The 22,736-nt window shown below is 42.0% G+C and overlaps 1 protein-coding gene across 3 annotated transcripts in view; it reads left to right on the top strand.

The window, feature by feature from the left end:
• The window catches only part of LOC122557323 (pre-mRNA 3'-end-processing factor FIP1-like), a 48,836-nt gene that overhangs the window by 5,367 nt on the left and 20,733 nt on the right, over window positions 1-22,736 (top strand). For all 3 annotated transcript variants that reach the window (XM_087991962.1, XM_087991961.1, XM_087991960.1), the window contains exons 2-7: window positions 7,092-7,134; window positions 8,740-8,815; window positions 12,470-12,570; window positions 16,240-16,295; window positions 20,954-21,064; window positions 22,533-22,663. In XM_087991962.1, coding sequence (XP_087848088.1) covers window positions 7,092-7,134; window positions 8,740-8,815; window positions 12,470-12,570; window positions 16,240-16,295; window positions 20,954-21,064; window positions 22,533-22,663 — 518 coding nt within the window. The remainder of the gene's footprint in view (window positions 1-7,091; window positions 7,135-8,739; window positions 8,816-12,469; window positions 12,571-16,239; window positions 16,296-20,953; window positions 21,065-22,532; window positions 22,664-22,736) is intronic.

The raw sequence follows: 22,736 nt of genomic DNA, 5'->3' as shown, positions 1-22,736 counted from the left end.
AAAATACTGTGATGCTGGAAATCTGAAACCAGAAGAAATATTGGAAAAACAAGGTCCAAATGATATCTGTGGATGGAAGCCATGTTAATGTTTCCGATTGATGACCTTTCGTCAAAATGGTACATGGACAATCAGCAAATGCATTGATGCTCTACCTTTTAAATGGATTCAGTACTTAAATCATCAGGTGTGCCTTTCTCTAACCTGATCAAGAATTTGTCAATTTTACAGGTTAACTCTATCTGCATCAATTTTATTGGACTGTGACACTATTGGAATACATCCCCCTTAATAACCAGACCTTTGGAACTTAAGTTGTCCCTCCATTGATATTTCCTATTTTTATAATAGGTTATTTCCTCTATACTAGATTGGGTTGGGATATCTGGTCGGCATGGACGGGTTGGACCGAAGGGTCTGTTTCCATGCTGTACATCTCTATGACCCTATGACCTCTCTCTCCTCTCACTTCTTCATATCAGTACCCTCCTAAACCCTACCACAATCATTTTTTAATTCTTGACCTTGTTCTTCTTCTGCTTCGGAGCCCAGGCTTGACACTTTCTTGGACAAGGCTACAGCTTCCCTCTCTGCCGTTCTTGGTATCTGATAAAGTTCACACTGAGTCACTTGTAGCTGCCTCCTCCTGAGCAGCAACCCTAACTGCTCCATCAGCACTTTTTTTGACATTATTACCAGATATTCTGTCTGGTGCTAATTAGATTAGATTACATTACAGTGTGGAAACAGGCCCTTCGGCCCAACAAGTCCACACCGACCCGCCGAAGCGAAACCCACCCATACCCCTACATTTACCCCTTACCTAACACTACGGGCAATTTAGTATGGCCAATTCACCTGGCCCTGCACATCTTTGGACTGTGGGAGGAAACCGGAGCACCCGGAGGAAACCCACGCAGACACGGGGAGAACGTGCAAACTCCACACAGTCAGTCGACTGAGGCGGGAATTGAACCCGGGTCTCTGGCGCTGTGAGGCAGCAGTGCTAACCACTGTGCCACCATGCTCTTCCACTCGAATCTCTTCCTTGCTTGAGTTACCCCTGCTTATTTACTTTTTCAGTTGGTCAGTTGCCATTGCATTTCTCTTTGACTTGTTTTATTTGGTTCTGATTGTTATCCTTACTATGTGGATGATTGCATTGACATCTGGACCTTTTTTCCCTAAGTGAAATAATAGTGATATCTGCCTGAACCCTCCAACACTTGCCCTGCCCACACCATTGCAGTGCTGCTGGGGAACTTGTATCTCACCAATTTACTACAATTCTTGAGGAGGTAACAAGCAATTCTGAGGATAGATTTAGGGGAAACCAGTGGATGTAATATATTTGGATTTCCAAAACGTGCTTGATAAGAACCACTCGTGGAGTTTGCACATTCTCCCCGTGTCTGCGTGGGTTTCCTCTGGGTGCTCTGGTTTCCTCCCACAGTCAAAAGATGTGCAGATTAGGTGAATTGGCCATGCTAAATTGCCCTTAGTGTTAGGTGCATTAGTCAGGGGTAATTGGAGGGGAATGGGTCTGGGTGGGTTGCTTTTCGGAGGGTCGGTGTGGACTTGTTGGGCTGAAGGGCCTGTTTCCACACTGTCAGGAATCTAATCTAATCTAATCTAATCATAAGGCTGCTTAAGAGCCATGATGTTGGGGATAGTATATTAGCATGGATAGAGGGTTGGCTAATTATCAAAGACAGAATTGGGATAAAGAGGCCATCTTCAGGGTGGTAACTTGTAACTAATGGTGTGCCATAGATATCAATGCTGGGGTGACCGTTATTTGCGATACACATTAATGACTTGATGAGGAAAATGAATGTGCAATCGTCAAGTTTGGGGATGACACAAAGATGGAAATGCAAGTAGTTAAGGTGACACAAAGAGTCTGCAGTGGAATATAGACAGGTTGCTGAATGGATAAAAGCTTCACAGACAAAATATAATATGGGAAAATAAGTTGTTAAAAAAAACTGAAAGAACTGAGGAATTAAAGGATGAGTAGGGTAGGAATAGGGCCAAAGACAGAATTGGGAAGTTGTATGTGGACCCTGTGGAGATCGGAGAGGAGCTCAACGAATATTTCTCATCGGTTTTCACTCCGGAAAAGGAGAATATTTCAGAGGAGAAGAATGAGATATGTGATATTAGACCAGAAAGGATCAAGGTTAGTCAGGAAGAAGTGTTATCAATTCTAGAAGGAGTAAAAATAGACACGTCCCCTGGGCCGGGTGGGATTTATCGAAGGATTCTCTGGGAAGCTAGGGAGGAGGTGTTGGAACCTTTGGCTTTGATCTTTGAGTCATCATTATCTACAGGTTTTGTACCAGACTACTGGAGGATTGCAAATGTTGTGCCCTTGTTCAAGAAGGGCAATAGAGATGACCCAGGTTATTATAGACCAGTGAGCCTTACATCTGTTATTGGAAAGGATTGTGAGAGATAGGATTAATAATCATCTAGCAAGCAACAATTTGATTGCAGGTAGTCAACATGGTTTTGTCAAGGGTAGGTCATGTCTCACAAACCTCATTGAGTTTTTTGAGAAGTGACCAAGCATGTAGATGAGGGTAGGGCAGTCGACATCGTGTACATGGACTTCAGTAAGACCTTTGATAACGTTCCACATGGTAGGCTGTTGGAGAAAATGCAGAGGCATGAGATTAAGAGTGATTTAGCAGTTTGGGTTAGAAACTGGCTTTTTGTAAGAAGGCAGCGAGTGGTGTTTGGTGGAAAATTTTCAGCTTGGAGTCCGGTTACTAGTGGTGTGCCACAAGGATCTGTTTTGGTACCACTGCTGTTTGTCATTTTTATGAATGACTTAGACGCAGGCATAGGTGGGTGGGTTAGTGGGTGTGCAGATGACACTAAAGTTCGTGGAGTAGTGGACAGTGTGGTAGAATGTTGCAGGTTGCAGGTGGACTTGGATAAACTGCAGAACTGGGCCAAGAGGTGGCAAATGGAGTTCAATGCAGATAACTGAGAGGTGATTCACTTTGGGAAGAATAACAGGTAGGCAGAATACTGGGTGAATGGAAAAATTCTTGGTAATGTGAATGTGCATAGGGATCTTGGAGTCCATGTACATAGATCCCTGAAAGTTGCCACCCACGTGGATAGTGCTGTTAAGAAGGCATAAGGGTATGTTAGGTTTTATTGGTAGAGAGATTGAGTTCCCAATCCGCAATATCATGCTGCAACTATACAAAACGCTAGTGCGGGCGCATTTGGAATATTGTATACGGCTCTGGTTGCCATATTTCGGGAAGGATGTGGAAGCATTGGAAAAGGTGCAGAGGAGATTTAGATTAGATTAGATTACTTTACAGTGTGGAAACAGGCCCTTTGGCCCAACAAGACCACACCGACCCGCCGAAGCGCACCCACCCAGACCCATTCCCCTACATTTACCTCTGCACCTAACACTACAGGCAATTTAGCGTGGCCAATTCACCTAACCTGCACATTTTTGGACTGTGGGAGGAAACCGGAGCACCCGGAGGAAACCCACGCAGACACTGGGAGAATGTGCAAACTCCACACAGTCAGTCGCCTGAGGTGGGAATTGAACCTGGGTCTCTGGCGCTGTGAGGCAGCAGTGCTAACCACTGTGCCACCGTGCCGCCCACTAACCAGGGTGTTTACCCTGGGTGTTGCCTGATCTGAAGGGAAGCTCTTATGAGGAAAAGCTGAGAGACTTGGGTCTGTTCTCATTGGAAAGAAGAAGGCTAAGAGGGGATTTGATGGAGACATACAAGACGATCAGAGTATTAGATAGGGTCGAAAGTGAAAGTCTTTTCCCAAAGTCTTGTACAAGGGAGCATAGCTACAAATTGAGGGGTGATAGATTTAAGACAGATGTCAGAGGCAGGTTCTTTACTCAGAGAGTGGGAAGGGCGTGGAATGCCCTGCCTGCTAATGTAGTTAACCCAACCACATTAGGGAGACTTAAACAATCTTTGAATAAGCACATGGATGATGATGGGATAGTGTAGGGAGATGGGCTTAGATTAGTTCACAGTTCGACGCAACATCAAGGGCCGAGGGGCCTCTCCTGCGCTATATTGTTCTATCTATGTAACTGCGGATGCTGGAAATCAGAAACAAAAACTGAAATTGCTGGAAAAGCTCATCAGGTCTGGCAGCAACTGTGGAGGGAAATCGAGAATTAAAGTTTTGGGTCCAACGACCCTTCAGAACTGATGGTAGCTAGGAAAATGTTGATTTTTATGCAAAAAATAAGGTGGAGGTCTGATTTTAATTGTTTTACATTGAGAGCCAAACCTTAAGCTTCTGAGACCTTAGGACCTCAATCTCTCTTTTAAGACATTAATTAAAACCATCTTTTGACCAAATATTTAGTCATCTGTGCCTAATACGTGACTTGGTGTTAAATTTCACTTCTATGATGTGCCTTGGGATGTTTGATGTTCCTAGTGCATTTATATAGCACTATTAGAAAGTGGGGACTGCAGATGCTGGAAATCAGAGTCAAAAAGTATGGTGCTGGAAAAGCACAGCAGGTCAGGCAGCATCTGAGGAGCAGGAGAGAAACACTTCGAGCATGAGCTCTTCATCAGGAATGTATGGGTGTGCAAAGGGGCCTGAGAGATAAATGGGAGAGGGATGGGGCTGGGGGAAGGTAGCTGGGAATGCGATAGGTAGATGTGGGAGTTGCTGGTGATAGGTTGGAGTGGAGGATGGAGCGGATAGGTGGGAAGGAAGATGGACAGATAGGACAGTTCAAGAGGGTGGCGCTAAACTTCACAAGCACCTTCTTGTGAAGGCTGAGGATCCTGGGATTGTATTCATTGGAGTTTAGAAGATTAAGGGGAGATCTAATAGAAACTTACAAGATAATACATGACTTGGAAAGGGTGGACGCTAGGAAATTGTTTCCATTAGGCGAGGAGACTAGGACCCGTGGACACAGCCTTAGAATTAGAGGGGGTACATTCAGAACAGAAATGCGGAGACATTTCTTTAGCCAAAGAGTGGTGGGCCTGTGGAATTCATTGCCGCGGAGTGCAGTGGAGGCTGGGACGCTAAATGTCTTCAAGGCCGAGATTGATAAATTCTTGATGTCACAAGAAATTAAGGGCTACGGGGAGAATGCGGGTAAGTGGAGTTGAAATGCCCATCAGCCATGATTGAATGGCGGAGTGGACTCGATGGGCCGAATGGCCTTACTTCCACTCCTATGACTTATGGTCTTCTACCCTGACCTCAAGTTCTCCTCGACCATCACAGACACCTCCCTCCCCTTCCTAGACCCCTCCACCTCCATTTCCGGCAAAGGACTCAACGTGGACATTTATTTCAAACCCACCGACTCTCACAGCTACCTTGACAACACCACCTCCCACAACCCACTCCTGTAAAAACTCTATCCCTTGCTCCCAATTCCTCTGCCTCTGCCACATCTGCTCCCAGGAGGACCAATTCCACCGTAGAACAATCTGGATGGCTTCCTTCTTCAAGGACTGCAATTTCCCCTCCCACATGGGTGATGATGCCCTCCAGCATATCTCCTCTGCTTCCCACACTCCGCCTTGAACTCTACCCCTCCAACTGAAACAAGGACAGAACCCCTCGGTCCTCACCTGTGAACAGACCCCACCACCAGAACTATATTTCCCTCCCCACCCCTATCTACATTTTGCACAGACCATTCCCTCCACATCTCCCTTGTTAGGTCCATGCCCCTCATCAACCCACCCTCCACTCCTGGCGCCTTCCCCTGCCATCACAAGATGTTTAAAACCTGTGCCTACACCTCCCCCCTCACTTCCAGCCAGGCCCCGAAGGATCCTTCCATATCTGACTGAGATTTTCCTGCACATCCAAACGCTTCATCTACTGTGTCCATTGCTCGTTATGTGGTCTCCTCTACATTGGGGAGGCAGGACGCCAACTTGTGGAACATTTCTGGGACATGTAAACAAAGCCACTGAACTGTGGCTGAACACTTCAACTCCCTCTCCCACTCCGCCAAGGACATGGAAGTCCTGGGCCGCCTCCATCGCCAAATCCTAGCCACCTGACATCTGGAGGAAGAATACCTCATCTTCCGCTTTGGGACCCTCCAACCCAAGGAATCAATGTCGATTTCACTGGTTTCATCATGTCCCCACCCCCCACCTTATCCCAGGTCCAACCCTCTAACTCAGCACCACCCTCTTGAACTGTCCTACCTGTCCATCTTCCTTCCCACCCATCTGCTCCACCCTCCGCTCTAACCTATCACTATCACCCCCCACCTTCATCTACCTATTGCATTCCCAGCTACGTTCCCCTGTTCCAGCAACAACCCCTTCCCATTTATCCCTTAGCCCCCTTGGGGGCCCCCCTACATTCCTGATGAAGAGCTTATGCTTAAAACATCAACTCTCCTGCTCCTTGGATGCTGCCTGACCAGCTGTGCTTTTCCGGAAGCGTACTTTTTGACTATATATATGCACTGTTAATACTGTATCACCTGATGCTTTTTTTTTACAAAATAAGCTGCTCAGTGCTTCTATTGGCATGTGACTAATTCATTTATAGCTCTGTCAAGTATGGGGTACTCCACTGCTGAAAACCTTTCATTCTATATGCACGAATGTTGGGCACTATGTATGTGCGACTGAAGGGTTAATATGCATTTTAGAGCAGATTACCTTTTTTAAACAAGTCCAGTCTTTGGCTTTTTATTGAACATTTCATTTTAAAATAAGGATGCCTCCAGTATTGTCATGAGGCTGTTTTGCAAAAATGGAAACTTTTACATCTTCGCTGCAGTAAGCTAACTCTGTCCTCAAGCAGTGAAAGATTACTTTCTCGAGTTAGGTTTGCACTTTATGCTTTAAGTAGGGTCAGGAATTGAATTGCAAACTTGATTCCCATGTCATACTTCACCGTTTTGCACTTGCGAGGCAGCTTTACTTCAGTGTGGTAGTGGTGATATTACCAACCCATGAGATTTCCCTCGCAAGGTTATACTACGCAAATATTATAAATTTTCAAGATTATTACATTTTGAAATTATTACTTACCTGTTGGAAACCACAAATAGACTTCTCTCTTTCTATTAATAGATGAAAACCCTGGAAAACAAGAAGAGGTGGCTTTGGTTGATGGGTAAGCAACAGGATTTTAATTTGCAGCACTGTATAAGAAAGTTGAATTCCATTCCCATTTCGTTTGAAATGTAAATCCTTATGTGTGTATACACTTTAGACAAACCATTTAGTCATTTGTTCCTTTTACTGCGTTTGGAGAAAAGTTTGTTGTACACTGCATTGACCTCCCCATATTTCTGCACGCATGTATACCTCACGTATTGAGGTTCCTTTGTATTCCTTTACTTTGTTGTTTAATTGTGATTGCAGCATTAGGGAAATGATGAATCAGAATTTCCAGTTGTGTATTGTATGTGTGCTGTTTCATTCTCAGTTTTATAAATCTACATTCTTCCTGTAAATTCCAGCACCATTTTTTAATGTGCATGATACTTGGATCCTTGGCGAGTTCTGAGAAGATTTGTAGCTCAGGTTGAGGTTCTGGATGGAGGTTTATTCACTGAGCTGGAAGATTCATTTTCACCATACTAGATAACATCTTCAGTCAGCCTCCAGACGAAGTACTGCTGATGATTCCTGCTTTCTATTTATATGTTACCTAGTATGGTGACGAAACGTCTGAAATGAACCCTCCAGCTCAACGAAGAAGCCTACATCCAGAACTTGGATTCTTAACCACTGACTGGCATGATTTGAGAGTTGTAGGTCTTTAAAATCTTGTTTTTCTAACTGTAAATAAGCTGCCATAATTGTGGTTTCAAAACCAGTCTTCGTGTTTTCATAATTTCTGATTTTCATTTTTGGGACTTTTGAATTTAAAACAAATCAGATATTATACTGTAATACTGAGACAACAGGCACTTGCTCACTTTTTCTAGTTCACCTTATCTCACCACTGTAATCCTGCTCTGGTTTGTGCTTTTTTCAAGTCTAAATGGAATTAAATGTACGAAATGCAGGCTAACAAATATGAATTGAATTGCCTTTTGTAACCTTTGGGAGTGATGTTGGTGAAGCATATTTAACAAATGTATCAGTTACATCATAGAAACATCCCTATTCTACTTGAAGTCTGTGTTCTTTTTTCCTGTCTAGAGTCCCAAAATATGATTTTTTTTCCGGTCTTGGTGTACTTTCATCTTAATCTTAAAGAAAGTTTGTTGATTACCAAGAAATACTTTATTCCATCCTGAAAGGATGCATATCGTTGTCATATCATTATAAACTTTACCCAAAAACTTAATGGGGAATATCAGTCTTGTGGCTCTCTTTATAGAGTTCTACTAGTGAGGTAAATGTTTATGATGTATTTATTACAAAGAATCCATAATTTTGAATTGAAAATTGGGCAACTAATCATAAGTCAGAACTGCGATGAAAAACTGTTGGTATTGTCCAGACAAACAGCTAAGAATGGCTGTCCGAATAAAGTCCTAAAGTTAGTGGCAATTTTTATTCAGCTTTGTTTGCATGAGTCTGTGCCCTCACAAAATGCATAGAAAATGAGCATTTAAAAATTAAATTGTTGATAATTAAAGAAGAAAATGCAAATAATCTTAAGACATCTACTCCTAAGAATGTTAGTTATTTAAAATTAAAATCATTATTCAAATTTATCATCTTATGTTTTGTTTTGATGTAACTTGGTTACTTGCTTGTACAGGGGTGAAGATTCTTTAAAATCGCTGCAGGAGCCGTCACAAGAATTCAAAGTCAGCAATTTGGAAATGGCTGAGGCTGTAAGTTTCAGAATGGTGTTCTCAGCATTAGTTTGCTATTTGTTTAGTAATTGGGTAAAGTCTCAGTTAAAAAGAATGTAGTATTTCAGATGGAGAGTTCTGCATATTCCATGTCAATGATTTACGATTTAGTCAGAATGTGCCTCAGGAGTGGGTCGGATTAATTCATTAGGATTGCACCATACTTTTTTATGCTTTCAGTGCTGCTTTTTGACGGCTGCATTATTTAGACCCTTCCTTCATTTTAATCAGAGGAAGTTGTAACGTTGAAGGACATGGGAGCACATGTGCTATTGTGTATCTTATGCTTGCACACTCTCGTCATTACCTGACAAAGTACAAGTTTCCTATTTCTGTCTTTAAACTCTAAATAATAAAATGCACAGATGTGGACAGTGAAGCTTTCATTTTTGAAAGGAAATGCTGCAGGTCAGCTGAAAAAAGACTGTGAAAAATTAGATCAAAAGAGGTGATCTGCATGTGGTATATTATTATGCTAATTATTTTTGGACAATTAGAGTCATAAAGATGCACAGCACGGAAACACACCTTTCGGTCCAACTTGTCCATGCCAACCAGATATCCCTAAATTAATCTAGTCCCATTTGTCAGGATTTGGCCCATATCCCTGTAAACCTTTCCTCCTCATATACCCATCCAGATGCCTTTGAAATGTTGTAATTGTACCAGCCTCCACCACTTCCTCTGGCAGCTCATTCCATACGCTGTACATGAAAAACTTGCACCTTAGGTCCTTTTTAAATTTTTCTCCCTAATCTTAAACCTATGCCCTCTCGTTTTGGACTCCTCCCCATCCCACGGAAAAGACCTTGTATATTTACCCCATGCATGCCCCTCATGATTTTATAAACATGTGTAATGTCACCCCTTAGTTTCCAATGCTGCAAGGAAAATAGCCCCAGCCTCTCCCTATAGCTCAAACCCTCCAAGCTTGGCAACATCTTTGTAAATCTTTTCTGAACCCTTTCAAGTTTCACAACATCCTTCCTGTATCAGGGAGACCTGAATTGCACACAGTATTCCAAAAGTGGTGTAACATGGCCACCCAAATCATATACTCAATGCTCTGACCAATAAAGGCAAGCAAATCAAATGCTGCCTTCACAATCCTATCTACCTGCGATTCTACTTTCAAGCAACAGTGATCCTCACTCCAAGGCCACTTTGTTCAGCAACACTCCCCAGGATCTTACTATTAAGTGTATAAGTCCTGCCCTGATTCCAAAATGCAACACCTCACATTTATGTAAATTAAACTCCATCTGCAGCCCATTACCTCATGATAAATTGTACTGTCAAACTAAATGAATCTGACCCTGACTTGGTCAGTATATTTGCTGTCTATGAATAAAGCAATCTAATTTATTTGTGTCAATTTTTTCTTGATTCACCTTCAGAATGTTTAAAGACACATGAAAGATACATATGTTCAGTCCAGGACACAAAGGAGTACAATGTATTAAACTCCCATGTGTTTTTCATTATTCAAGTTGATGTATGACAGTGAAATTATTATCTTAGGAATGATTTCTGTTCAACTGAAGAGGTATCAAATAGAATCAGCAAAGGTTTAGTCGTTGACCCTGGCTGTGAAGGGAGAAACAATGGACTGAATTTAATGGAAGCATACCGGTTGGGACAGGGGCAGGGTGGATACCCTGTCACTTTCCAGACTCTCCAGTTAAGTTCAGGGTGGAAGGTTCAAACATTACCTTTCTGTCCACAGACCAGTTGAGGTCTTTAAGTGCCACTTAAGAGCCTTATTCCATTGCCCTGGTAATCCCCAACCACCTCGGGTAGGTGGGGAGGGGTCACCTGTCGTCTTGGGTGTTCTGTGCCCAAAGAAGTGATCTGCTAATGGAAGCCAAGGGACCTTCAGGGACACAACCCTCCACAATTGATAATATCCCCATGCTGGGACCCCACTGCCCTTGATGTTTCTGCCCATTCACCTTTGTTCAAAGAGGTTCAGTTCTGAACCTTCTAGTCAATTCCACTGCAGTACCAGCAAATGGCTATGGTTCCTGGGGGTACTGAGAGCATTAGTGATCTGCAGATTCCGGGTGTGATATCTACATTGCACAAGGACATTGTTGGGAAATTGTTCCTTATGGCACCGGGGACCTCAACAGATTGGTTAATTGGGATTTTATCTCAATAGGGCTTCTAGAAAAGGCTGTGAGAACTGATGGGTTGCCACACCATTACAACCATTGAATTTCGCCAATGTTTAAAGGGAAAAGAGGAAAAATAACATAGTGAGGTGGCAAAGGAATTTCCACTTATTTTCATAGGATGATGGTTAAGCTTCAGGATATATTAATGTTTCCTAGCCAACGATCCAATGTGTACTAAATCATATTGACTTGAAAGATATCAGGCCTTTTTTCTGTTTGGGCAAAGTAACCTAGCCTCAGCTAGGGTAGCAGTAACCACAGCAGGCAGGACTAGATGGAAAAATTATCAGCAATAATCTTATATGTGACTGGTGTCAAGTGATCTTTTTGAAAAATGCAAGACTTTGGGTGAGGCCTGGATTGGCTGTGTTTTCTGGGTTCTTTTAACAAACCTTTAAAATAGAGATTTCTCGATGACTATGAAAGATGTCTTTGAAATGTAACCTCATCTCATCTAGTCTGCCAAATGACAGCAGCTGAATTGAATGTATTGTAGGCCAACCCAGCACTTATTGCACATCTCTTATTACCCAGAGGGCATTACTAAGGTCTGAAGTTGCATGGAAGCCAGACAGATGACAGCTTTCCTTGCTTACCGACTATTAGTAAACCAGATGACATTACAATGCCATTAGGCTAGTTTTTTATTCCAGACTTTATTGAGTTGAAGTTGCACTATCTACTATCATGACCCATATCCTGGTTAATATCATGGGGTTCTAGATTACTCGTCCAGTGACAAATACCACTACGTCAACACCACCTTCATGACCTAAGCCAGCTAAGAACTAGTTTGAAGCAAGGTTTTTTCCACAAGGGTATTTTATCCCATCAGTCAGAATTATTTTTAAATCCACGTGCTGATGCACTACTTCACCATCTTCCCAACCTCCTTAAGTCTTTAAAACCAACTGTACTTTATCTGCTCTTTTTGCATGGAGCAGATAAAGTACAGTTGGCCAAAAACAATCTCTCCGCTATTGGTGTATAGTGACAGTGGGGTGCACTATCTGCAAGAAGCACTGTAGTGACTCACCAAGGTTCCGTTGATGTCACCTTCCGAAACTATGAACTCTACCATCTAGAAAAACCAAAAGCAGAATGGTAACACAAGCAGCACCAAGTTCCATTCTAACTTGGCAAATATTGGTGTTCCTGCTCTGTTGCCATATCAGTATCCTCGAATAGCCTACTTAACAATTCTCTGGGTATACCTTCACTTCAAGAAGGCAGCTCATTTCTTTTTCCATCAGGGAGAATAATTAATGCTAACCATGCCAGTAATGTCCACATTCGATGAATGAATAAATACATATAGCAAATCTGTCTCTTGTTATTTAAACAAATAGCTTATAAGAAGGGATTGAACCAAAATGTAATCATTCTGACTTAATAGCAAAATTGATACTTCAGAAATTTATTAACATGTTGGTTGATTGAAATGTATGTATTTTAGGCTTCACAAAATGGTGATGAGGATGACAGTGACAGCGACAGTGATGACGATGATGTGAAGGTCACTATTGGCAACATTAAGACAGGTGCACCACAATATATGTAAGTGAACTTGTATGTTATTATATCTTTTTTTTATTACTATAACAAAATAAACTGTGGGCACTGGAAATCTGAAACAAAAACAAAAATTTCTGCTTTTGTCTATGTATTACATTGCTTTATTTGATCAAACATTGTAGAATAAGACAAGTAACAAGTAGGGAATCTAACCTAACACTTGCTTAGACCACGTAGCTCTTGACCTTATTTAAGTCTTGGCCCAAACATAAATAAAAGAACTGAACTCTAGAGGTGAAGTGAGAGTGACTGCCCTTAACATCAAGGCTGCATTTGACCAAGACCTGTACAATGTGACAAGTGGCAAATAACATTTATGCTACACAATTCCCAAGGAATAACTATCTCCAATGAGAGAGAGAATTTAGGCATCGCCCTTTGACATTCAGTGGCATCAGCATCACTGAGGCCCCCACTATCAACGTCCTGGAAATTGGCCTAGATCAAACACTGAAGAGGACTAGCTGTATGAATTGTGAGTACAAGAGCAGGTTAGAGTCTAGGAATTCTGCAACAAGGACCTAACTTCCCAAAGCCTCTCTACCATAAACAAGGCATAACTCTGATGAAGTACTCCAAACTTGCCTGGACGAATGCATCTTCAACAATACATGGACTTGTCCCCTCTAGAACAAAGCAGTCCACTTGATTGGCACTACATCCACAGGAAATCACTTTATCCATCACTAATACGTTGTGGCAGCAGCGTGTGCCATCTGCCAGATGCACTGTAGAAATTCACTGTAACTCTTCAGTTAGCATCTTCCAAACCCATGACCACTACCATCTAGAACAGCAAGGGCAGCAGGTATATGGGAATGCTACCTGCAAGTCTCCTGCCCCGTAACACCCCACCAAGCTGCTCAATATCATGACTTGGAAATATGTTGCTATTCCTTCCATTTGCTGAGTCAAAAACCATCCCTCCCTCTCTCCCTACCTATCAAAATTGTGGGTCTACCTATATCAAATAGACTGCAGTGATTGGTGAAGGTAGTGCACTACCACCTTTTTGACAGAATTGGGGATGGGCAATAATATTTGGCTCAACCAGTGAAACCCACATCCCCTAAATAATTTTTTTGTAAAAAATGAACAAGAAGTTGACAAAGTTTTGTTTAAATCAACCTAACTACCAGATCCCTCAAATAAGTTTTGTCTCCACTAGAACATGGCAACATGTTGCTTGCCCCACTGAAACTTCCTATTAATCTTTTCCTTAAGTTCGTTATTCTTCATATAAAGAAATGAAATATTAACTTCCTTTCTTGTTATTGACATTAACTTGAAGGAGTTCCAGTGCTTTCACTCAGCAGCAGTGAAGGATAGGCAATATCCTTTCTAAATAAAATTGTATGTGTGGATTAAATTAGATTACTTACAGTGTGGAAACAGGCCCTTTGGCCCAAGAAGTCCACACCGACCCTCCGAAGAGCAACCCATCCAGACCAATTCCCCTACATTTTACCCTTTCACCTTACACTATTTAGCTTGGCCAATTCACCTAACCTGCACATCTTTGGACTGTGGGAAGAAACCAAGCAGACACGGGGAGAATGTGCAAACTCCACCCAAACAGTTGCCTGAGGTGGGAATTGAACCCGGGTCTCTGGCGCTGTGAGGCAGCAGTGCTAACCACTGTGCCACCGTGCCACCCAAATTGGAGGGGAAGTTACAAGTTGCGGTATTCCCATGTCTCTGCTGCTCTTGTCCTTTTTCGATAGTAGCATTGTGGGTTTGGAAAGAGGCTTGATGAATTTCTGCATGGATCTTGTAGTGGTATGCACTGCTGCTATTGAAAGTCCATGGTGAGGGAGTGAATTTTGTAGATATGGTACCAATCAAGTGGGTTGCTTTGTCCTGGTTGGTGTCAAGCTTCTTGAGTATTGTTGGAGCTGCACTCGTTCAGACAAGTGGGGAGTATTCCCACAGACTCCTGTCCTGTAGATGGTAGACAGGCTTTGGGGAGTCAGGAGGTGAGTTGCCTGCTGCAGGATTCCTAGCTTCTAATCTGCTATGGTAACCACAGTATTTATGATGCGCCTAACTTACTTTTTGGTTAGTGGTAATTTCCAGAAAGTTGATAGTAGAGGTTTCAGTGATGGTAACAGCATTAAAAATCATATGGCATTGGTTAGATTCTCTTTCATTGGCGATGGTTGCTTGACATTTATGTGGCATGAATGTTATTTGCCACTAGTCAACGCAAGCCTGGATTTCGGCCAGTGCGTATGGACATAGCCTACTTGAGTCATTGAGTCATACAGCATGGAAACAGAACTTTTGGTCCCACTTGTCCATGACAACCAAGTTTTCCAAACTAAACCAGTTCCACTTGCCTGCATTTGGCCATATCCCTCTCAACTTTTCCTACTCATATCCCTATCCAAACGTCTTTTAAATGTTGAAACTGTACCTGCGTCAACTACTACTTCCGGCAGTTCATTCCACGTACGATCCATCCTGTATGTGAAAATGTTGTCCCTCGGGTCTTTTTTAAATCTTTCTCCTCTCCTTAAAAAATGCCCTCTGGTTTTGAAAGACCCCACCCTTGGGAAAAGACTTCTGCTATTCACCTTGTCTATGTTGCTTGCGATCTTAAACCTCTATAAGATTACCCCTCAACATCCTATGCTCCAGTGAATAATGTTCCAGTTTAACCTTATAACTCAAATCTTCCTATCCTTGTAACACCCTGGTAAATCTTTTCTGAACCTTCTCCAATTTAATAATATCCTTCCTATTGCAAGGCAACCAGAACTGTATACAGTACTAGTACTGCGGAATCACAAATGGTGCTGAACATTTTCCAATATCAGAGAACATCCTCACTTCTTTTCCATTATGCTGGAGGGAAGATGATTGAAGCTGCTGAGCATGTTCAGACCTGAGACTGTACCAAGATAATAGTTAGCCCTGGTTCAGTGGTAGCCCTCTTACCACAGAGTTAGACACTGTGGTCATACTCCAAGGATTTGGTCACAGTCTAGGCTATCATTCCACTCTTGGACCATAAGACATAGGAGCGGAAGTAAGGCCATTCAGCCCATCGAGTCCACTCCGCCATTCAATCATGGCTGATGGGCATTTCAACTCCACTTACCCGCATTCTCCCCATACAGTACCATACTAAGGTACTGTATTTTAGACAGGATTTTTATAGCAAGGCCTCATTGGCTCCATCGAGTAGGCCTGAGTGATCTCTTGATGATATTTTGAAGAAGATCAGATAAGCTTGCTCTGGTGTCCTATCACCATTTACCTTAGCCAACAGATTATCTAATCAGTAATATTTTACTGTGCACAAACTGACCTCATGTTTTCAATATCACAAGGTCTGTGTGTCAAATACTGTTTCATTTGCTGTAAAGCCCTATGGAATGTTCTGCATGATGGTATATGAATGCAAGTCTTTATTTCTTTATAAATCAACACATCTCAACTATTCAGTTTTTTGAACTAAGAAAATTTGTTGCAATTTTTCACATATGTCAAAATCTTTCTTAATCACGGATACATTTTAACGTAGGCGGGGGTAGGGTAATGGCCCACTTACCGGAACTTGTTAGTAATACAATACATAGTGATATGTATTTAAAAATGAAAAGAAATTGAAAATTGTTTTAATTTATTTACTTTTAATTTATACAGGGGGACTCCGATGAACTTGAATCTGAAGAGTGGACGGCCTTATGGCTCTTCTGCAGGTCAGTGAGCTGCCTATACAGCAATTTTTCAGTGATAGTAGTGAATTTTTAGATTACGCAGGGCTGTTCACTTTAATTGAAAACCACTAGGTAGCCCATGACCCGTTTTACTGGCATGTGGAAGACTACTGGGAACGAACGAGACTCGCGGTTGGTGTGTTGCCTCCCACGTGCCAGGGTCCGTGATGTCTCGGATCGTATCTTTGGGGTCCTGAAGGGAGAGGGTGACCAGTCTCAAGTCGTTGTCCATGTAGGTACCAATGACACAGGTAGAAGGAGAGATAGGGATGTAAGGCAGGATTTCAGGGAGCTAGGGTGGAAGCTGAGAGCTAGAGTTGTTATCTCTGGTTTGTTACCCGTGCCATGTGATAGCGGGGCAAGGAATAGGGATGGTGCAGGAGGGTGGGTTTCAGGTTCTTGGACAATTGGGGCTCATTCTGGGGAAGGTGGGACTTGTACAAACAGGACGGTCTTCACTTGAACCAGAGGGGTACTAATATCCTGGGTGGGAAATTTGCTGGAGCTATTCAGGTGGGTTTAAACTAGCTCAGCCGGGGGATGGGAACCGGAGGTGTAGCTGCAGTGCACAGGAGGATGAGAGTAGGAAGGACAAGGATAGGATTTCAGGGTCACAGGAATGTGCTGGCAGACAGCGAAGTGGTTTGAAGTGTGTTTACTTCAATGCCAAAAGTATCCGAAATAAGATGGGTGAGCTTGCAGCATGGATAGGTACTTGGGACGTCGATGTTGTAGCCATTTCAGAGACGTGGATAGAGCAGGGTGAGGAATGGGTGTTGCAGGTTCCAGGATTTAGATCTTTCATTAACAACAGGCAAGGTGGTAAAAGAGGGGGACATGGCCTTGTTAGTCAAGGATAGTATAATGGTGGCTGAGAGAACTTTTGATGAGGACTCGTCTACTGAGGTAGTGTGGGCTGAGGTTAGAAATAGGAGAGGAGAGGTCACACTGCTTGGAGTTTTTTATAGGCCTCCGCAGAGTTCCAGGGAGGTGGAATAGAGGACTGGCAAAATTATTCTGGGTAGGAGTGAAAGGAACAGGGTGGTCATTATGGGGGACTTTAACTTCCCCAACATTGACTGAAAATGCTATAACTCTAGTATGTCGATGGACAAAAACTGATCCAATGTGTACAGGAGGGTTTCCTGACACAGTGTATCGAAGGGCTGACAAGAGGGGAGGCCACACTGGATCTGGTGCTTGGTAATGAACCAGGCCAGGTGTTTGATTTAGTTGTAGGTGAGCACTTTGGAGAGAGTGACCATAATTCAGTTACGTTTGGTTTAGCGATGGAAAGGGATAGGTTCAAGCCATAGGTCAAGAGCTATCAATGGGGTAAGGGCAATTATAATGCTATTAGGCAAGAATTAGGATGCATAGAATGGGGTAGTAAAATGCAGGGGATGCAGGTAATGGAAATGTGGAGCTGGTTTAAGGAAAAGATATTGCGTGTCCTTGATAGGTATGTCCTTGTCAGGCAGGGAGGAAGTGATAAGGTAAGGGAACCGTGGTTTACAACAGAAATTGCATCTCTTGTTACGAAGAAGAATGAGGCAAGATGGTTCAGACGAGGCAATGGAGAGTTGCAGATCAGCTAGGAAGAATTTGAAGAGAGAGTTAAGAAGAGCAAAGAGAGGACACGAGCAGTCTTTAGCAAATAGAATGAAGGAGAACCCTAGGGAACTTTAGGAAACTTATTTTTTTAATCTGCTGTCCTTGCCCAGTATGGCCCATGTGATGCCAGACCCACAGAAATATAATTGATTCTTCACTGCCTTCCTGCATGCCTCTCAATCAAGACCAATTCGGGATAGCTAACAAATTTTGGCCCTGCATCCAACATCCATAAACCAGGAATGAATGGCTGTGGCTGTTTGACAAATTGCTTTTAGTTAACTGAGCTGTGATAAAATTTGTTGTTCTGCAGATACTTGTTGTGTTTTGAGTTTAACATAGTATGTTGTTATTTGAGCTATCAGTTCATGCACCAAATTGCACTCTACATAGCCAAACAGGCTAGGAAGGACCTTGGTCAGTCTCCAGGATTCTCTGTTAGGATTGGTTTTCTTAAATAAGTTTGCTCATTCATCAGTAGGACCTGCACAGAGATGAAGAGATGGTAACGGTCAGAATTTTATTTCAGTTTTAACCTATGGATATATGGTACTGTAGAGAGAGAGAGAGTTAATCTCAAATTGGTGTCCCTTTATTCTGAACCTAAGATGAGAAGTAATTTCTTGTGAGGATTGTAAGCCTTTAGAACACCTTACCACAGAGAACTGTGGGAGCAGAGTCATTGCCTATATTTAAGGCTGCGATACACTGTTGATCAGTAGGAGATTCCACGGTTGTTGGAAAAATGCAGGAGGGTGGATATGACTGATGTTGGATCAGCTATGATCCTAATGAATGGTTAAGTAGGCTCGAGGGGCCAAATGGCCTATGTCAGTTCCTATTTATTTTGGTCTTACATGAACATCAATTTATCAATATCCTTTGAACGGTTTTGATGATGGCAACTCGACTGTCAAGAGTAGCTTTGTCTATGTAACTTGTGGTTTCAAATTTAACCCGAAGGAAATTTATAGATTGTCATATGTAATACTTTAATGTTGATTCAAAGAAATCAATTACTTAAAAGGGATTGATTTGTGCTGATGGAAGGCCAAAGTTATTAAAGCAGATAAAGAGTTAATGCACTGGAGTGATATACTGAGTTATTTCTGTTTCTTTATTCTACTTCCTGGCTGAAAGGCAATTCCTGAACCCATTTCAAATAATAGGCTTAAGCAAGAGCACATTAGTTATCTGTTAGCTTGTCATATAAGCCTAAAAGGTATAACATCACTGAACAGCTTTACTGTATAAAACACCTGAAAGCTCTACTGTGATTTTTGAATCCAATTTAATGTGCAGTTTCTGATGTTCATGTGACTGTTTTTCTTCGGTGTAAAAATGGTTAAATAAAGTCTTTAATTGTGATGCTTCTATAAATCATTTTAGTTGTTAATAGTTCTTTAGCCAATGCTGTGATGCAGTCCTGTTTCTAGGGAAAGGAGTTAATGTTAATTGAACCAGTTTATACAGGAGAATTCAGAATGAACAGTGGCACAGTGGTTAGCACTGCTGCCTCACAGCGCCAGAGACCCGGTTCAATTCCCGCCTCAGGCGACTGACTGTGTGGAGTTTGCACATTCTCCCCGTGTCTGCGTGGGTTTCCTCCGAGAGCTCCGGTTTCCTCCCACAGTCCAAAGATGTGCAGGTCAGGTGAATTGGCCATGCTAAATTGCCCGTAGTGTTAGGTAAAGGGGTAAATGTAGGGGAATGGGTGGGTTGCGCTTCGGCGGGTCGGTGTGGACCTGTTGGGCCGAAGGGCCTGTTTCCACACTGTAATATAATCTAATCTAATTTAATCTAATCTAAACGAAGTGCTATGCGCAAAACCCTAAATAAAAGTGTAAATCGTATGTCAGTTTTCTCTGAAAATCACTGGTCTGTTCTAAATTAGTTAATCCTGACATATTGGAGTGAATCGATTGTAGTTGGCTTCCCTGTCCCCGCCTCAGAAATAAGAATGAGAGATTGGGCCTCTGCTGCTCAATGGCCAATGTAACAGTGAATGAGCAGTTGGTACTCCTCCAATTGAATACCTTGGCGCAGATTGTGCAGACTTTCTGTTGAATTAATAGATGCACAAATGAGATATTCGAGACTAACCACTCCACTGGGAACTGCACAGATCTGTACCAATCACCACAAAATGAGGAGTCTTACAAAAATTGTTCATTTAAAGCAAATGTATTAACAAAGATGACTAGAAGTACTATTGCAGAAGCAATTAGATTTTTATTGGCTGAGTATCACTTCAGTAGAATGCATTTTAATAGAGTTTGAAAATTTATGCTGCAATGTCTACGGAGTTTCTAATCAAATACTGAGGAAAGATTGTAAAAACTGGACAGCAACAAAGGAATTTAACAGATGTTCCTAAATAAGATCCATTTATGGATAATGTGTGAGAAATTCATTCAAATAAACATTAGTTTTAAAAATAATTGGACATTGCTTGAAAGCAGGTCAGTTTTCTCTCTTCACTTTGAGAATTTTCTAATAGAATATTGTCATAGCTCTTGTGTTCAAACATGGTACTTTTAATATTTTAGTAGACTAGGTTAGATTACCTACAGTATGAAAACAGGCCCTTTGGCCCAACCAGTCCACACCGACCCTCCGAAGAGTAACCCACCCAGACCCATTTCCCTCTGACTAATGCACCTAACACTATGGGCAATTTAGCATGGCCAATTCACCTGATCTGCACATCTTTGGACTGTGGGAGGAAACCGGAGCACCCGGAGGAAACCCACGCAGACACGAGGAGAATGTGCAAACTCCACACAGACAGTCGCCCGAGGCTGGAATCGAACCTGGGACCCTGGTGCTGTGAGGCAGCAGTGCTAACCACTGAGCCACCGTACTGCCTACTTGGTTTATATGCAAAATAATTTTGCTGCAGTGAGTACTTATTATTGATTAAGCATTTGTCATGGGCAATTCACTGGTTATGCTGTAAAGAGAATGAAATTTTGTTGAAAGGAAATGTTTTGATTGTAAAAGTGTCTTTTCTGTTCTTGCTACAGCAAAGTTGCATTCCCGAGGTATTGACTTAGATGCCCCTGGGAGCATCAATGGGATTCCAGTGATTGAGGCAGATTTAGATTTGTTTGAAGACAAACCTTGGAGAAAACCAGGTAAGTTTTGAATAAAAATAATTGTTTTTGGTCCAAACACACACAATGCTGGAGAAATTCAGCTACCCTGGCAAATCTGTGGGGAGAGAAACAGAGTTAACATTTTGAGACAGATGTGGCTATTATTCAGAAGCCTATTTTTAATGCCTAGCATGATTCTGTTATAGACAATAGGTGCAGGAGTAGGCCATTCGGCCCTTGGAGCCAGCACCACCATTCATTATGATCATGGCTGATCATCCTCAATCAGTATCCTGTTCCTGCTTTATCCCCATAACCCTTGATTCCACTATCCTTAAGAGCTCTATCCAACTGTGTCTTGAAATGTTTAATGAAATTGTTTAATGCATGTTGAAATGAAAGGCCATGCACTTAGTTAACACCTTTCATATCGTCAGACGTTCAAAAATGTAGAATCGTTAAAGTATTGTCACTATTGTTACATTGTTAAATGAACAGCGAATTTGTGGATGGTTGTCTCTCTCAGACAAGACTTGAGACCTTTTTTACCGTGAATTTTTAGTGTAAGTTTTTAAATTGAGAAATGTAAACTATTTACAACTAAGAATGTCTAAAGTGCAGGTGTGAGCTATTCAGTAAATCCTTTGGAATTACCATTGACTTCCCAATTCCAATGAAGTTTCCAAACATGATTATTGACACCAGAATGGAGTCAGAAATTGACAGCCTCAGACTCCAACTTTGATGTTGCCTAGAAAACCCCTTGGAGGATGTGGGTATTGACAATGCTGAATTGCTGCTGTATTTGTTTATCTATGCTGCAAGCAGTAACATATATATTTTGATATAAATTGGGAAACTAATTAAGATAAGGAGTTTTCATTGAGTGTGCAAATTTAATTGCGTGTTTCTTTAGAGACCAAAATTCCCAAAGTGAATGTGAGGGCCCCCAACGGGGTTGCGAGCTGACATTTGGGTTTGAGATTGCTAAGGCAGCATTGGCTCATACCCCCAAAAACATGGTGTTGTGGTGGGAAAAGATTTGGGAAACACTGTTATGAATGCTTGAGACCCAGGTGATGAATGTTTAACTCTTTTTGTTATTAGGTCATTGTCCTCATCCTTGTACAGTGCGAATGGTCGGGAAAGCCAACTTTTGTGAAGGAAGCTATTGGAACATGGAATATTTTATCACAGGAAGTTGTTGAGACAGAAAGAATTGCAGCTTTTTAAGAAATAATGGGTAAATATTTGAAGCTGAATAGATACAGAGCTATGAAGAGAGCACAGGGCTGAGAGGTGAATTTGGGGTTGCTCTGACAAAAAGCCAGCGCAAACATTCTAGGCCAAATACTGGCTTTCTGTGCTGTAGTCTTATAATTGTTCAATTGAGTGAATGGTGAGGTAAGGGTTATCGAGTACCAATATTTCATTTGCAGGTAGGAGGGAAAATAGTTGACTTTGACATAACATGCTCCTTTATTTTTCCATTTACTTCCTTTCTTAGGAGCTGATCTTTCTGATTATTTTAATTATGGCTTCAATGAAGAGACGTGGAAAGCTTATTGTGAGAAACAACGAAGACTCCAGTTAGGACTTGATCCTATACTTGCATCTGCTTCAGAGAGCAAAAAATTGGTACAGAATACTTTGCTGCTTAAAGGGTGAATGGGATAACAATTGGTTTGTTGCTTCACTTTGTTTCACAGTT

Source organism: Chiloscyllium plagiosum, unplaced genomic scaffold (assembly GCF_037043375.1).
Source record: "Chiloscyllium plagiosum isolate Xiang-an unplaced genomic scaffold, Cpla_swu_hap1 HiC_scaffold_11, whole genome shotgun sequence".
Taxonomy (NCBI): Eukaryota; Metazoa; Chordata; class Chondrichthyes; order Orectolobiformes; family Hemiscylliidae; genus Chiloscyllium; species Chiloscyllium plagiosum.
This window is presented reverse-complemented; position numbering and strand designations above follow the sequence as displayed.